Source organism: Pseudophryne corroboree, chromosome 5 (genome assembly GCF_028390025.1).
Source record: "Pseudophryne corroboree isolate aPseCor3 chromosome 5, aPseCor3.hap2, whole genome shotgun sequence".
Classification (NCBI taxonomy): domain Eukaryota; kingdom Metazoa; phylum Chordata; class Amphibia; order Anura; family Myobatrachidae; genus Pseudophryne; species Pseudophryne corroboree.
In genome coordinates, this window is record NC_086448.1 from 701,545,276 (window position 1) to 701,561,803 (window position 16,528).

Here is a 16,528-nt window from a genome sequence, read left to right on the forward strand (position 1 = left end):
GGAATCAGCGGCACTCTGCAGACTGAGTATTAAATTAGATAATCTTTAATTCGGTCCTACGCCGTTTCAGGGACAAATCATACACAAGTGCAGTAACATGAACACACAATATATACCCTTCCTAATAGACACTCATTACAGAGATTCGACTCACCTGTCCGGGAGCCGGTGGTACCGTCACATGCTGCTGCGAGATATCACCGTCGCGGGGTACTGACGTCAACATGCTGCGTCGATCGGGGGAGCAATCGCGGGAGTGTAATTCCCGTTGCTGGGCAACCCCTAACAGACGATGTCACTGATGATGTCACTGTAATGAGTGTCTATTAGGAAGGGTATATATTGTGTGTTCATGTTACTGCACTTGTGTATGATTTGTCCCTGAAGACGGGGATTTGTCCCTGAAACGACGTAGGACCGAATTAAAGATTATCTAATTTAATACTCAGTCTGCAGAGTGCCGCTGATTCCTGCTTCATCATATTGGATCTTGCCTTTGATCGCAGAGGGCACCGCAGCAAGTAACCTTTCATACCCAATAGAGTGCCGAACCTTACCTCTATCTATCTATCTATCTATCTATATATATATATGTGTATATCTATCTATATCAGTCACAGTTTTTACATCCCTTGGAGAGATTAAATAAAATCTTTGGGGGTTCCCCTACTTCACTGGGCCCAGATCAGAACCCTTAATTAGGATTAATCCATAAGCAACAGGCAGCGTGCACTAAAGGTTCACCTAACAAGTGAATACTTTCATTTTACTGCCTTGAAGTGGGTGACTTATAGGCCTTTAAAATACATATATTTTGATATCAATATATGACCATGCTTTCCTCCCTGCTAACCCCCTCTTCACACTCTCCATTTAATTCCTCCTTTGCTTTCTCTCACCAGCAGTTCTCTAGCCGCTGCTAAAGACTGCAGGCTCCTTCCCAAAGCAAAAGTTATAAAATCCCTAACCAGGCACCACATAGGGTTGTTTTCTATATAGCAGTAGTTATGAAATAGGCGTCAGTCCTTCTCCAAACATACATGCAAGTCAAAATAATAACAGCGCTTATGAGAATATACGATTGCTATTTTCATAAACCATATACATATATTGCATAAAATGTTTTCTCAATAAAATGACAAATGCAATTAAAAAAAATAAGAATTTACTCACCGGTAATTCTATTTCTCGTAGTCCGTAGTGGATGCTGGGGACTCCGTAAGGACCAGGGGGAATAGCGGCTCCGCAGGAGACTGGGCACAACTAAGAAAGATTTAGGACTACCTGGTGTGCACTGGCTCCTCCCTCTATGCCCCTCCTCCAGACCTCAGTTAGGAAACTGTGCCCGGAAGAGCTGACACAATAAGGAAAGGATTTGGAATCCCGGGTAAGACTCATACCAGCCACACCAATCACACCGTACAACTCGTGATACTATACCCAGTGAACAGTATGAATAACAACTGAGCCTCTCAACAGATGGCTCCAAATAATAACCCTTTAGTTAAGCAATAACTATATACAAGTATTGCAGACAATCCGCACTTGGGATGGGCGCCAAGCATCCACTACGGACTACGAGAAATAGAATTACCGGTGAGTAAATTCTTATTTTCTCTGACGTCCTAGTGGATGCTGGGGACTCCGTAAGGACCATGGGGATTATACCAAAGCTCCCAAACGGGCGGGATGGTGCGGATGACTCTGCAGCACCGAATGAGCAAACTCAAGGTCCTCCTCAGCCAGGGTATCAAACTTGTAGAATTTAGCAAATGTGTTTGAACCCGACCAAGTAGCAGCTCGGCAAAGTTGTAAAGCCGAGACCCCTCGGGCAGCCGCCCAAGAAGAGCCCACTTTCCTCGTGGAATGGGCTTTTACAGATTTAGGATGCGGCAGTCCAGCCGCAGAATGTGCAAGGTGAATCGTACTACAGATCCAGCGAGCAATAGTCTGCTTTGCAGCAGGAGCACCCAGCTTGTTGGGCGCATACAGGATAAATAGCGAGTCAGTTTTCCTGACTCCAGCCGTCCTGGAAATATATATTTTCAGGGCCCTGACTACGTCCAGCAACTTGGAATCCTCCAAGTCCCGAGTAGCCGCAGGCACCACTATAGGTTGGTTCAAATGAAACGCTGATACCACCTTAGGAAGAAATTGGGGACGAGTCCTCAATTCCGCCCTATCCATATGGAAAATCAGATAAGGGCTTTTACATGACAAAGCCGCCAATTCTGACACACGCCTGGCCGAAGCCAAGGCCAACAGCATGACCACTTTCCACGTGAGATATTTTAGTTCCACGGTTTTAAGTGGCTCAAACCAATGTGACTTAAGGAAATCCAACACCACGTTGAGATCCCAAGGTGCCACTGGAGGCACAAAAGGGGGCTGAATATGCAGCACTCCTTTAACAAACGTCTGAACTTCAGGCAGTGAAGCCAGTTCTTTTTGGAAGAAAATCGACAGAGCCGAAATCTGGACCTTAATGGAACCTAATTTTAGGCCCATAGTCACCCCTGACTGTAGGAAGTGCAGAAATCGACCCAGCTGAAATTCCTCTGTTGGGGCCCTTCTGGCCTCACACCACGCAACATATTTACGCCATATGCGGTGATAATGGTTTGCAGTCACCTCCTTCCTAGCTTTAATCAGCGTAGGGATGACTTCCTCCGGAATGCCCTTTTCCTTCAGGATCCGGCGTTCAACCGCCATGCCGTCAAACGCAGTCGCGGTAAGTCTTGGAACAGACAGGGTCCCTGCTGCAGCAGGTCCCGTCTGAGCGGCAGAGGCCATGGTTCCTCTGATATCATTTCTTTAAGTTCCGTGTACCAAGCTCTTCTTGGCCAATCCGGAACAATGATTATAGTTCTTACTCTTCTTCTTATTATCCTCAGTACCTTGGGTATGAGAGGAAGAGGAGGGAACACATAAACCGACTGGTACACCCACGGTGTCACTAAAGCGTCCACAGCTATCGCCTGAGGGTCCGTTGACCTGGCGCAATATCTTTTTAGCTTTTTGTTGAGGCGGGACGCCATCATGTCCACCTGTGGCCTTTCCCACCGGTGTACAACCATTTGGAAGACTTCTGGATGAAGTCCCCACTCTCCCGGGTGGAGGTCGTGTCTGCTGAGAAAGTCTGCTTCCCAGTTGTCCACTCCGGGAATGGACACTGCTGACAGTGCTAACACATGATTTTCCGCTCATCGGAGAATCCTTGTGGCTTCTGCCATCGCCATCCTGCTTCTTGTGCCGCCCTGTCGGTTCACATGGGCGACCGCCGTGATGTTGTCTGACTGGATCAGCACCGGCTGGTGTTGAAGCAGGGGTCTTGCCTGACTTAGGGCATTGTAAATGGCCCTTAGTTCCAGAATATTTATGTGTAGGGAAGTCTCCTGACTCGACCATTGTCCCTGGAAGTTTCTTCCCTGTGTGAATGCCCCCCAACCTCGAAGGCTGGCATCCGTGGTCACCAGGATCCAGTCCTGTATGCCGAATCTGCGGCCCTCTAGAAGATGAGCACTCTGCAGCGACACCCTGGCCCTTGGAGACAGGGTTATCAGCCGATGCGATCCGGACCACTTGTCCAACAGATCCCACTGAAAGATCCTTGCATGGAACCTTCAGAATGGAATTGCTTCGTAAGAAGCCACCATCTTTCCCAGGACTCGCGTGCAGTGGTGCACCGACACCTGTTTTGGTTTTAGGAGGTCTCTGACTAGAGAGGACAACTCCTTCGCCTTCTCCTCCGGGAGAAACTTTTTTCTGTTCTGTGTCAAGAACCATCCCCAGGAACAGTAGACGCGTTGTAGGAACCAGCTGCGACTTTGGAATATTAAGGATCCAGCCGTGCTGTTGTAGCACTTCCCGAGCTAGTGCTACTCCGATCAACAACTGTTCCCTGGACCTCGCCTTTATAAGGAGATCGTCCAAGTACGGGATAATTCTAACTCCCTTTTTTCGAAGGAGTATCATCATTTCGGCCATTACCTTGGTAAATACCCTCGGTGCCGTGGACAAACCAAACGGCAACGTCTGGAATTGGTAATGACAGTCCTGTACCACAAATCTGAGGTACTCCTGGTGAGGAGGGTAAATGGGGACATGCAGGTAAGCATCCTTGATGTCCAGTGATACCATGTAATCCCCCTCGTCCAGGCTTGCAATCACCGCCCTGAGCAATTCCATCTTGAACTTGAACCTTCTTATATAAGTGTTCAAGGATTTTAAATTTAAAATGGGTCTCACCGAACCGTCCGGTTTCGGTACCACAAACATTGTGGAATAGTAACCCCGTCCTTGTTGAAGGAGGGGTACCTTGATTATCACCTGCTGAGAATACAGCTTGTGAATCTCCTCCAGCACTGCCTCCCTGTCCGGGGGAGCTGTCGGCAAGGCAGATTTGAGGAAACGGCGAGGGGGAGACGTCTCGAATTCCAGCTTGTACCCCTGAGATACTACTTGTAGAATCCAGGGATCCACCCGTGAGCGAGCCCACTGGTCGCTGAAGTTCTTGAGACGGGCCCCCACCGTACCTGGCTCTGCCTGTGGAGCCCCAGCGTCATGCGGTGGACTTAGAGGAAGCGGGGGAGGACTTTTGTTCCTGGGAACTGGCTGTATGTTGCAGCTTTTTCCCTCTACCTCTGCCTCTGGGCAGAAAGGACGCGCCTCTAACCCGCTTGCCTTTCTGGGGCCGAAAGGACTGTACCTGATAATACGGTGCTTTCTTTGGCTGTGAGGGAACATGGGGTAAAAATGCTGACTTCCCAGCTGTCGCTGTGGAAACGAGGTCCGAGAGACCATCCCCAAACAACTCCTCACCCTTGTAAGGCAAAACTTCCATGTGCCTTTAAGAATCTGTATCTCCTGTCCACTGCCGAGTCCACAATCCTCTCCTGGCAGAAATGGACATTGCGTTTATTTTAGATGCCAGCCGGCAAATATCCCTCTGTGCATCTCTTATGTATAAGACAGCATCTTTAATATGCTCTATAGTTAGCAATATAGTGTCCCTGTCTAGGGTATCAATGTTTTCCGACAGGGAATCTGACCACGCAGCTGCAGCACTGCACATCCATGCTGAAGCAATAGCCGGTTTCAGTATAATTCCTAAGTGTGTATATACAGACTTCAAGATAGCCTCCTGCTTTCTATCCGCAGGCTCCTTTAGGGCGGCCGTGTCCGGAGACGGTAGTGCCACCTTTTTTGACAGACGTGTGAGCGCTTTATCCACCCTAGGGGATGTCTCCCAACGTGACCTGTCCTCTGGCGGGAAAGGGTACGCCATTAGTAACTTTTTAGAAATTACCAGTTTCTTATCGGGGGAAGCCCACGCTTCTTAACACACTTCATTTAATTCATCAGATGGGGGAAGAACCACTGGTAGCGTTTTCTCCCCAAACATAATACCCTTTTTTGTGGTACCTGGGGTAATATCAGAAATGTGCAACACATTTTTCATTGCCGTAATCATATAACGAGTGGCTCTATTGGAATGTACACTAGTCTCATCGTCGTCGACACTGGAGTCCGTATCCGTGTCGACATCTGTGTCTGCCATCTGAGGTAGTGGGCGTTTTAGAGCCCCTGATGGCTTTTGAGACGCCTGGGCAGGCACGGGCTGAGAAGCCGGCTGTCCCACATCTGCTATGTCGTCAAACCTTTTATGTAAGGAGTTGACACTGTCGCGTAATTCCTTCCACATGTCCATCCATTCAGGTGTCAACCCCGCAGGGGGTGACATCACATTTATCGGCACCTGCTCCGCCTCCACATAAGCCTCCTCATCAAACATGTCGACACAGCCGTACCGACACACCGCACACACACAGGGAATGCTCTGACTGAGGACAGGACCCCACAAAGTTCTTTGGGGAGACAGGGAGAGAGTATGCCAGCACACACCAGAGCGCTATATAATGCAGGGATACACACTACACACAGTGATTTTTCCCTATAGCTGCTATAATACACAGTTTGCGCCAAAATTTAGTGCCCCCCCTCTCTTCTTTACCCTATTGAGCCTGGAAACAGCAGGGGAGAGCCTTGGGAGTGTCCTTCCAGCGGAGCTGTGAGAGGAAATGGCGCCAGCGTGCTGAGGGAGATAGCCCCGCCCCCTTCTCGGCGGACTTCTCCCGCTTTTTTCAGGATATTTTTGGCAGGGGATTTTACACATATATAGTCTTACTGACTATATTATGTGTTTTTTTGCCAAGCTAAAGTACTCTTATTGCAGCCCAGGGCGCCACCCCCCAGCGCCCTGCACCCATCAGTGACCGGAGTGTGTGGTGTGCATGGGGGAGCAATGGCGCACAGCTGCAGTGCTGTGCGCTACCTTAATGAAGACCGGAGTCTTCAGCCGCCGATTTCCTGGACGTTCTTCTTGCTTCTGGCTCTGCAAGGGGGACGGCGGCGCGGCTCCGGGACCGGACGACCGAGGCTGGGCCTGTGTTCGATCCCTCTGGAGCTAATGGTGTCCAGTAGCCTAAGAAGCCCAAGCTAGCTGCAAGCAGGTAGGTTCGCTTCTTCTCCCCTCAGTCCCTCGTAGCAGTGAGTCTGTTGCCAGCAGATCTCACTGAAAATAAAAAACCTAAATATACTTTCTTTTCTAAGAGCTCAGGAGAGCCCTAGTGTGCAACCAGCTCGGCCGGGCACAAAATTCTGAGGTCTGGAGGAGGGGCATAGAGGGAGGAGCCAGTGCACACCAGGTAGTCCTAAATCTTTCTTAGTTGTGCCCAGTCTCCTGCGGAGCCGCTATTCCCCCTGGTCCTTACGGAGTCCCCAGCATCCACTAGGACGTCAGAGAAAAAAACTAGATAACTTAATATGCTGCAGTTCCCATTTACCCTCAAAAATACCGCATCTGTACCAAATTGTGTCTCCCTCCCCAGCTGTGATGTCAGGGCAACAACATCCAGCGGACGATCTGCAAGTGTATATATGCTTACCTGATTCAGCGTCTCGGTCGGCAGACTCTTGGTACAGTGTGTACCTAGCTTAAGGCACAACCTCTGTAACTTCTGAGCTGTCTGACCTGTGACACCTTAACACTATTGGGGGTATCCAATTAGCCACAAACAATTACCGCGGCTTATCCTATTATTCCAAGGCTGGCAAAACCAATCCCCGGAAACAGACACGTTTTCATCCGAAAACACACAGGTTTCACTAAACGTGTGTTTTCGTGAGAATTTTTTTTTTAAATCTAGTTATTTCTTTTTTACAGGTGACCAAACTGGATTGGCTGTAAAAATACATCGGTGAAACATCTGGGAAAATCGCAAAAACCATCCCTTTTTCGTGCCCGATGTTTCTTCTCAGGTAATTGGATACCCCCCATTGTTTCCAAACTCCAGTCCTCAGGGACCGATAACAGTGCATGTTTTACAGATCTCCTAATTGTGCACAGGTTTATCATTGCTGGCTGACATTTTAAAAGACAACAGGTGGTGCCAAGTATTTCACTTGTGTGACTGAGGAGAGCAGTAAAGCGCTGTTAGGGGTAAATAAGGACTGGAGTTGAGAAAGCCTCAATGTGGTCAGAGACGCTCGCTACCACTAGGTCAGTTGCCATAGCTGTCATATTCAGACCAAAAAAACAACAACCCTGAATAATGGACCGGAGATCTTTGGGAATGTCTGTGTAACTCCCTTCTAGAAGGTATAACCAGTCCTGCAACAGGGTCAATTAACAGTCATCTCATAATACTGGAGACAAATGAAAATTAATAAAAATAGAAAGAGGGTTATAGTATGCCCTGAAAAGTTGCCTGTGAAGGTTTCTTCCAACGGACTATACCCTCAGTCACGTGTAACAGGGCTCGCTGCATTGCAGCAGCTGAAAATCTCTTTTGGTCAACAAAATAAAATGAACTCCTAGCAACAGTGAATGAGGAATTGCTGCCTCCCATCTGCTGCCGCCCTCCCAAAAAACAAACATCAGCTTAATGGGCGATACTCATGGAATTATTGTGCTCGTTTGATTTAAGAATGTAATTGGTCTTCATGGGTGCTAGTTATGGTACATTCTTCCAGCAAATTCATGTTAATTTATAAAAGTAACTGTTATACCTCAGTCAGCACCAGGTCTATTTATTACGTCACATAGAGCTTTTTGCCCCCATGCTGGACAATAGCTTCATTAAAAATAAAAAAAAATAAAAATATGACATCAGTGATTCGTGACAGGAAATGTATCTTTTTAAGTGCTTTATTTTCAATGTTTTCTATATTAAAGTTTCACTATTAAAAAAAATGTTTCATTGTTATTAGTTCTGTTATTAGTTATTAGTACTGTATATTAATCTTATTTTTTAGATGAGTGTCTCTTCCTGCAATGCTCATTGGTAATAGTAAACCATGAATGTGTAACAAGATACCTGTTAGAAGCAACCTGTTTCTGGGTCGATTTAGCAAAGTTGCTTTGTGTATAGTGAACATATTTGGGGCTAGTGCTGCCTCCAACATACAATAAAGGCACAGGAGGCCTTATTCAGGTTTGTTAGCAAACCAAAAAAAAGCACATTGATGGGCAAAACCATGTTGCACTGTAGGTGGGGCAGATGTAACGTGCCAAGATTTAGATTTGGGTGGGGTGTGTTCAAACAAATTGCAATATAAAAACAAAGCAGACAGTATTTACCATGCACAGAAACAATATAGCCTACACAAATCTAACTCTCTCTGCACATGTTACATCTGCCCCCCCTGTAGTACAGCATAGTTCTGCCCATTAGTGTGCTTTTTTGGTTTACTAACAAGCCTGAATAACACCCAGGGTTTGCCAATATGGGTGGGAATCTGAATTGAAACCGCCATAACCTTGTAAACATAGCACTACTGTTCACAAGAAATCTACTATAACCATCGCTCACAGAAATCCTGGCTTACTGGTCTTCAAACAAGAGCATTAGTAACAAACTCTTATCCCCATTGCTTATTTAAAATCCTATATCACAAGGCTTAAAGGATTGGTCACATTTTCAGGAATGCTTGCACTACGTACACATGTAGCTTCCTACTCAGAAGACAGCATGGAAATAAAACACGCCCGGTAAGCACATATAAGTAACCTGCTGCAATATCCTTGCTCCCAGGCAGGTCAGCGACCACATCAGGACCATATAAGATGTAGTGCTCGCCCGATGCCAGCCCTGTATGTTTTGTCACAAGAAAGCTTGGTTTTTATGGGCCATACGCTAGCACACAAGTCAAAAGTATCTGGGCAACAAAACAATCATATAGCGTAAGACATGCGTTTACTTACGGGAAGTATACGTGGGGGTATCCTTTCCATAAACTGGTAGGATCTGAAAGGTAATTCTCCTGAACAAATGAAAAATAAAATACTTTGAATAATTTATTTCTATAATACAAAGGCAGATAGAAAACTGCACTTAAGAGGGTAACTATCACTAATGGTTGCAACTAACATCTGCCAACTAAATGCTTCTGACAAAGCCTTTTCTCTTTGAATTAGGTTGCATTCTTTAATCATTAAAGCCGTATCCAAACATTGTAATTAGTGGTTGTGCAGGTAGTTATTTTGCTGAAAATAACATTACTGTTCAGAAGTGGTTGCCATGGTGACTAATACCACAAACACTGCAGGCACTTCAGCTTAGTACATCCTGGAGAGACCTGCAATATTACCATGCTCATTCTTGTACTGCATACAGATAAGTAAGCAGTGCTGGCTAGACAGATTATTACCTTGCTGTGAGTTTCCCCCAAAGTAGCAATGTAATAGGTAGAGGGCTTTGCTGTGTGTACGGCCCTATTGGCTGTTTGTTCTACAGTATGGTCCCTGATTTTTAAATCAATTTAATGTTATTATCCAACGCTGAAATATTAAAGGATTAATTCCTTAAACGTGTCACTTGCAACAGGCTCACAACCCCTTTAAAAAACAAATCATTTTGCTCAACAGAAACAGATCTCCTGTGACCGAAGGAGACAACACTCAGAGCAAGTAAACATAATATTTAGCAATAAAGAGAAAAGACATTTGGCCTTTACACTTTCTACAACTTATCCTATCACTTTTCTTTTTCTTCTATACTTGTGTTAGTCTGCTCATAAATGAACAGAGGAAAGAGTTTGCACCCAGGGTCATTACACATGGCTACACAAATAAAGAGGAGATAAGTACACCACAAAGGGAACGCCAGTTTTTTAAATTAATGCTGCAGGACTGTATGTGCAAGCAAGAGAGTGATCTGAAGGTGGGAAACCTACGGATAACAAAACCTGTTACCGAGATATACTTCAAATGCATGGTGCTTGTCATATGTACCCATTTTATTAAAATAGGAACATGTGTAGCACTGCAGACAGCTCTTCCATCACACAGCAGACAGGATTAGGGAAAGCAGTACATAGATTTGACCATGTTTTCCGCCAGTCCCCATAGAGTGTCAGCTCGCAAGAGTAGGGCCTTCTCCCATCACGTGCCTTTCCTTCTCACAATATCTTATACTCCATACTCCCTTTGATGGCATCTAACCCCTGGTTTTCCGTACTTGTCCTATATGGTCTTGAAATGTAAGTGCTGTCTTGCTCATTTGTTTATGTACTCTGTAATGGGCACAGCAGATCCCTTGTGGGGCGACATATAAATAAAGGATAATAATAAAAAAATAGACAGGATAAAAATAAGAATTTACTCACCGGTAATTCTATTTCTCGTAGTCCGTAGTGGATGCTGGGAACTCCGTAAGGGCCATGGGGAATAGCGGGCTCCGAAGGAGACTGGGCACATCTAAGAGAGAATTAGGACTACCTGGTGTGCACTGGCTCCTCCCTCTATGCCCCTCCTCCAGACCTCAGTTAGGAAACTGTGCCCGGAAGAGCTGACACAATAAGGAAAGGATTTGGAATCCCGGGTAAGACTCATACCAGCCACACCAATCACACCGTACAACTCGTGATACTATACCCAGTTAACAGTATGAATAACAACTGAGCCTCTCAACAGATGGCTCCAAACAATAACCCTTTAGTTAAGCAATAACTATATACAGGTATTGCAGACAATCCGCACTTGGGATGGGCGCCCAGCATCCACTACGGACTACGAGAAATAGAATTACCGGTGAGTAAATTCTTATTTTCTCTGACGTCCTAGTGGATGCTGGGAACTCCGTAAGGACCATGAGAATTATACCAAAACTCCCAAACGGGCGGGAGAGTGCGGATGACTCTGCAGCACCGAATGAGCAAACTCAAGGTCCTCCTCAGCCAGGGTATCAAACTTGTAGAATTTTGCAAATGTGTTTGAACCCGACCAAGTAGCAGCTCGGCAAAGTTGTAAAGCCGAGACCCCTCGGGCAGCCGCCCAAGAAGAGCCCACCTTCCTTGTGAAATGGGCTTTTACAGATTTAGGATGCGGCAGTCCAGCCGCAGAATGTGCAAGTTGAATCGTGCTACAGATCCAGCGAGCAATAGCCTGCTTAGAAGCAGGAGCACCCAGCTTGTTGGGTGCATACAGGATAAATAGGGAATCAGTTTTCCTGACTCCAGCCGTCCTGGAAACATATTTTCAGGGCCCTGACTAAGTTTAGTAACTTGGAATCCTCCAAGTCCCGAGTAGCCGCAGGCACCACAATAGGTTGATTCACATGAAAAGCTGAAACCACCTTAGGAAGGAATTGGGAACGAGTCCTCAATTCCGCCCTATCCATATGAAAAATCAGATAAGGGCTTTTACATGACAAAGCCGCCAATTCTGATACACGCCTGGCCGACGCCAAGGCCAACAGCATGACCACTTTCCACGTGAGGTATTTTAACTCCACGGTTTTAAGTGGCTCAAACCAATGCGACTTTAGTAAATCCAACACCACGTTGAGATCCCACGGTGCCACTGGAGGCACAAAAGGGGGCTGAATATGCAGCACTCCTTTAACAAAAGTCTGAACTTCAGGCAGTGAAGCCAGTTCTTTCTGTAAGAAAATCGACAGAGCCGAAATCTGGACCTTAATGGAACCCAATTTTAGGCCCATAGTCACTCCTGACTGTAGGAAGTGCAGAAATCGACAGAGCTGAAATTCCTCCGTTGGGGCCTTCATGGCCTCACACCAAGCAACATATTTCCGCCATATGCGGTGATAATGTCTTGCGGTCACATCTTTCCTAGCTTTAATCAGCGTAGGAATGACTTCCTCCGGAATGCCCTTTTCTTTTAGGATCCGGTGTTCAACCGCCATGCCGTCAAACGCAGCCGCGGTAAGTCTTGGAACAGACAGGGCCCCTGCTGCAGCAGGTCCTGTCTGAGCGGCAGAGGCCATGGGTCCTCCGAGATCATTTTTTGAAGTTCTAGGTACCAAGCTCTTCTTGGCCAATCCGGAACCACGAGTATAGTTCTTACTCCTCTCCTTCTTATTATTCTCAGTACCTTGAGTATGAGAGGCAGAGGAGGGAACACATAAACCGACTGGTACACCCACGGTGTCACCAGAGCATCCACCGCTATCGCCTGAGGGTCCCTTGACCTGGCGCAATATCTTTTTAGCTTTTTGTTGAGGCGGGACGCCATCATGTCCACCTGTGGTCGTTCCCACCGGTGTACAATCAGCTTGGAGACTTCTGGATTAAGTCCCCACTCTCCCGGGTGGAGGTTGTGTCTGCTGAGGAAGTCTGCTTCCCAGTTTTCCACTCCCGGAATGAACACTGCTGACAGTGCTATCACGTGATTCTCCGCCCATCGAAGAATCCTTGTGGATTTTGCCATTGCTATCCTGCTTCTTGTGCCGCCCTGTCGATTTACATGGGCGACAGCCGTGATGTTGTCTGACTGAATCAGCACCGGTTGTTTTTGAAGCAGGGATTCTGTTTTACTCAGGGCATTGTAAATGACCCGTAGTTCCAGAATATTTATATGCAAGGAAGTTTTTGTCCTTGGACGTTTTCTTCCCTGAGTGACTGCCCCCCACCCTCGGAGGCTTGCATTCGTGGCCACCAGGACCCAGTCCTGTATGCCGAATCTGCGGCCTTCACGAAGATGAGCACTCTGCAGCCACCACAGCAGAGACACCCTGGCCCTTGGTGACAGGGTGATCCACCGATGCATCTGAAGATGCGATTCGGACCACTTGTCCAATAGATCCCACTGGAAGATCCTCGCATGGAACCTGCTAAAGGGAAACGCTTCGTAAGAGCTACCATCTTTCCCAGGATTCGCGTGCAGTGATGCACCGACACCTGTTTTGGTTGCAGGAGGTCACTGACCAGAGATGATAATTCCTGGCCCTTCTCCTCCGGGAGAAAAACCTTCTTCTGTTCGGTGTCCCGAATCATACCCAGGAACAGCAGCTGCGACTTTGGGATATTCAAGATCCAGCCGTGCTGATGCAGCACTTCCTGAGATAGTGCTACGCTGACTAGCAACTGCTCCTTGGACCTCGCCTTTATCAGGAGATCGTCCAAGTACGGCATAATTATAACTCCCTTCTTTCTAAGGAGTATCATCATTTTGGCCATTACCTTGGTAAATACCCTCGGTGCCGTGGACAGACCAAACGGCAACGTCTGGCATTGGTAATGACAGTCCTGTACCACAAACCTGAGGTACTCCTGGTGAGGTGGGTACATGGGGACACCCTCTTCCAGGCTTGTATAACCGCCCTGAGCGATTCCATCTTGAACCTGAACTTCCTTATATAAGTGTTCAAGAATTTTAAATTTAGGATGGGTGTCACCGAACCATCTGGTTTCGGTACCACAACATTGTGGAACAGTAACCCCGCCCCTGTTGAAGGGGGGGGGGGGGGGGGTACCTTGATTATCACCTGCTGGAAGTACAGCTTGTGAATAGCGTCCAGTACTACCTCCCTTTCTTTGGGAGCAGCCGGCAAGGCAGATTTGAGGTAACGGCGAGGGGGAGTGGCCTCTAACTCCAGCTTGTATCCCCGAGATACCACTTGTAGAACCCAGGGATCTACCTGTGAGCGAACCCACTGGTCGCTGAATTTCCGGAGACGCGCCCCCACCGCACCTGGCTCCGCCTGTGGAGCCCCAGCGTCATTCGGTGGACTTTAGAGGAAGTGGGGGAGGATTTTGGTTCCAGGGAACTGGCTGTCTGGTGCAGCTTTTTCCCTCTTCCCCTGCCTCTGGGCAGAAAGGAAGCGCCTCTGACCCGCTTGCCTTTTTGTGGCCGAAAGGACTGTACCTGATAATACGGTGCTTTCTTAGGCTGTGAGGAAACCTGAGGTAAAAATGTCGACTTCCCAGCTGTTGCTGTGGATACTAGGTCCGAGAGACCCTCCCCAAACAATTCCTCACTCTTATAAGGCAAAACCTCCATGTGCCTTTTAGAATCAGCATCACCTGTCCACTGCCGAGTCCATAATACTCTTCTGGCAGAAATGGACATTGCACTAATTTTAGATGCCAGCCGGCAAATATCCCTCTGTGCATCTCTCATATATAAGACCACGTCTTTAAAATGCTCTATGGTTAGCAAAATAGTATCCCTGTCTAGTATCCATTATCTGACAGGGTATCGGACCAAGCTGCTGCAGCACTACACACTGAAGCAATTGCAGGTCTCAGTATAATACCTGAGTGTGTATATACAGACTTCAGGATAGCTTCCTGCTTTTTATCAGCAGGCTCCTTTAAGGCGGCCGTATCCTGAGACGGCAGTGCCACCTTTTTTGCCAAGCGTGTGAGCGCCTTCTCCACCCTAGGGGGCGTCTCCCAACGTAACCTGTCCTTTGGCGGGACAGGGTACGCCATCAGTAACGTTTTAGAAATTACTATTTTCTTATCGGGGGAACCCCACTTCACACACTTTATTCAATTCATCTGATGGGGAAGAACCACTGGATGCTTTTTCTCCCCAACTATAATACCCTTTTTTGTGGTAACTGGGTTAATGTCAGAAATGTGCAACACATTTTTCATTGCCGTAATCATACAACGGATGGCCCTTGTGGATTTTACATTTGTCTCATCGTCGTCCACACTGGAGTCAGACTCCGTGTCGACATCTGTGTCTGCCATCTGAGGTAGCGGGCGTTTTTGAGCACCTGATGGCTTTTGAGACGCCTGGGCAGGCACGAGCTGAGAAGCCGGCTGTCCCACTGCTGTACGTCATCTAGCCTTTTATGTAAAGGAGTTGACACTGTCAGTTAATACCTTCCACATATCCACCCACTCTGGTGTCGACCCCGCAGGGGGTGACATCACACTTAACGGCACCTGCTCCGCCTCCATATAATCTTCCTCATCAATCATGTCGACACAGCCGTACCGACACACGCACACACACAGGGAATGCTCTGACTGAGGACAGGACCCCACAAAGTCCTTTGGGGAGACAGAGAGAGAGTATGCCAGCACACACCAGAGCACTATATAATGCAGGGATTCACACTACACACAGTGATTTTTCCCCTATAGCTGCTATAAATATACAGTTTGCGCCTATATTTAGTGCCCCCCCTCTCTTTTTCACCCTGGAAATTGCAGGGGAGAGCCTGGGGAGCGTCCCTCCAGCGGAGCTGTGAGAGGAAATGGCGCCAGTGTGCTGAGGGAGATAGCCCCGCCCCCTTCTCGGCAGACTTCTCCCGCTTTTTTAAGGATATTTTTGGCAGGGGATTTTACACATATATAGTCTTACTGACTATATTATGTGTTTTATGCCAATATAAGGTACTCTTATTGCAGCCCAGGGCGCCCCCCCCCCCCCCAGCGCCCTGCACCCATCAGTGACCGGAGTGTGTGGTGTGCATGGGGAGCAATGGCGCACAGCTGCAGTGCTGTGCGCTACCTTAATGAAGACCGGAGTCTTCAGCCGCCGATTTCCTGGACGTTCTTCTTGCTTCTGGCTCTGCAAGGGGGACGGCGGCGCAGCTCCGGGAACGGACGACCGAGGCTGGGCATGTGTTCGATCCCTCTGGAGCTAATGGTGTCCAGTAGCCTAGAAGCCCAAGCTAGCTGCAAGCAGGTAGGTTCGCTTCTCTCCCCTAAGTCCCTCGTAGCAGTAAGTCTGTTGCAAGCAGATCTCACTGAAAATAAAAAACCTAAATATATACTTTCTTTTCTAGGAGCTCAGGAGCGCCTCTAGTGTGCAACCAGCTCGGCCGGGCACAGAATTCTATCTGAGGTCTGGAGGAGGGGCATAGAGGGAGGAGCCAGTGCACACCAGGTAGTCCTAATTCTTTCTTAGATGTGCCCAGTCTCCTTCGGAGCCCGCTATTCCCCATGGTCCTTACGGAGTTCCCAGCATCCACTAGGACGTCAGAGAAATAAGATTAAGAAATGTTTCTATATATCAACGATTGTGTGAAGGGCCTTACATACTGGGCGATTTTAACAACCAACAATATTATTGATGGTCGATTTTTTCATCAACGGTTTTTGCCTACACACTGGACGATATCGAAGGCCGATTTGGACGATATGACAGTACATACATCTATTTTGTCCAAATTGACTTGCATGTATAAACGAGGATAGAACAACGATGAACGACTGCGGGGCCGCGCATCGTTCATCGTTGATGTATACACAGTGAATGATATGA

The 16,528-nt window shown here is 47.5% G+C and overlaps 1 protein-coding gene across 2 annotated transcripts in view; it reads right to left on the reverse strand.

Annotated features, from left to right (window-relative positions):
- TRAM1 (translocation associated membrane protein 1) overlaps nucleotides 1-16,528 on the reverse strand; it is a 62,962-nt gene that overhangs the window by 18,876 nt on the left and 27,558 nt on the right. For both annotated transcript variants that reach the window (XM_063923894.1, XM_063923895.1), the window contains exon 5: nucleotides 9,266-9,324. In XM_063923894.1, the coding sequence (XP_063779964.1) occupies nucleotides 9,266-9,324 (59 nt within the window). The remainder of the gene's footprint in view (nucleotides 1-9,265; nucleotides 9,325-16,528) is intronic.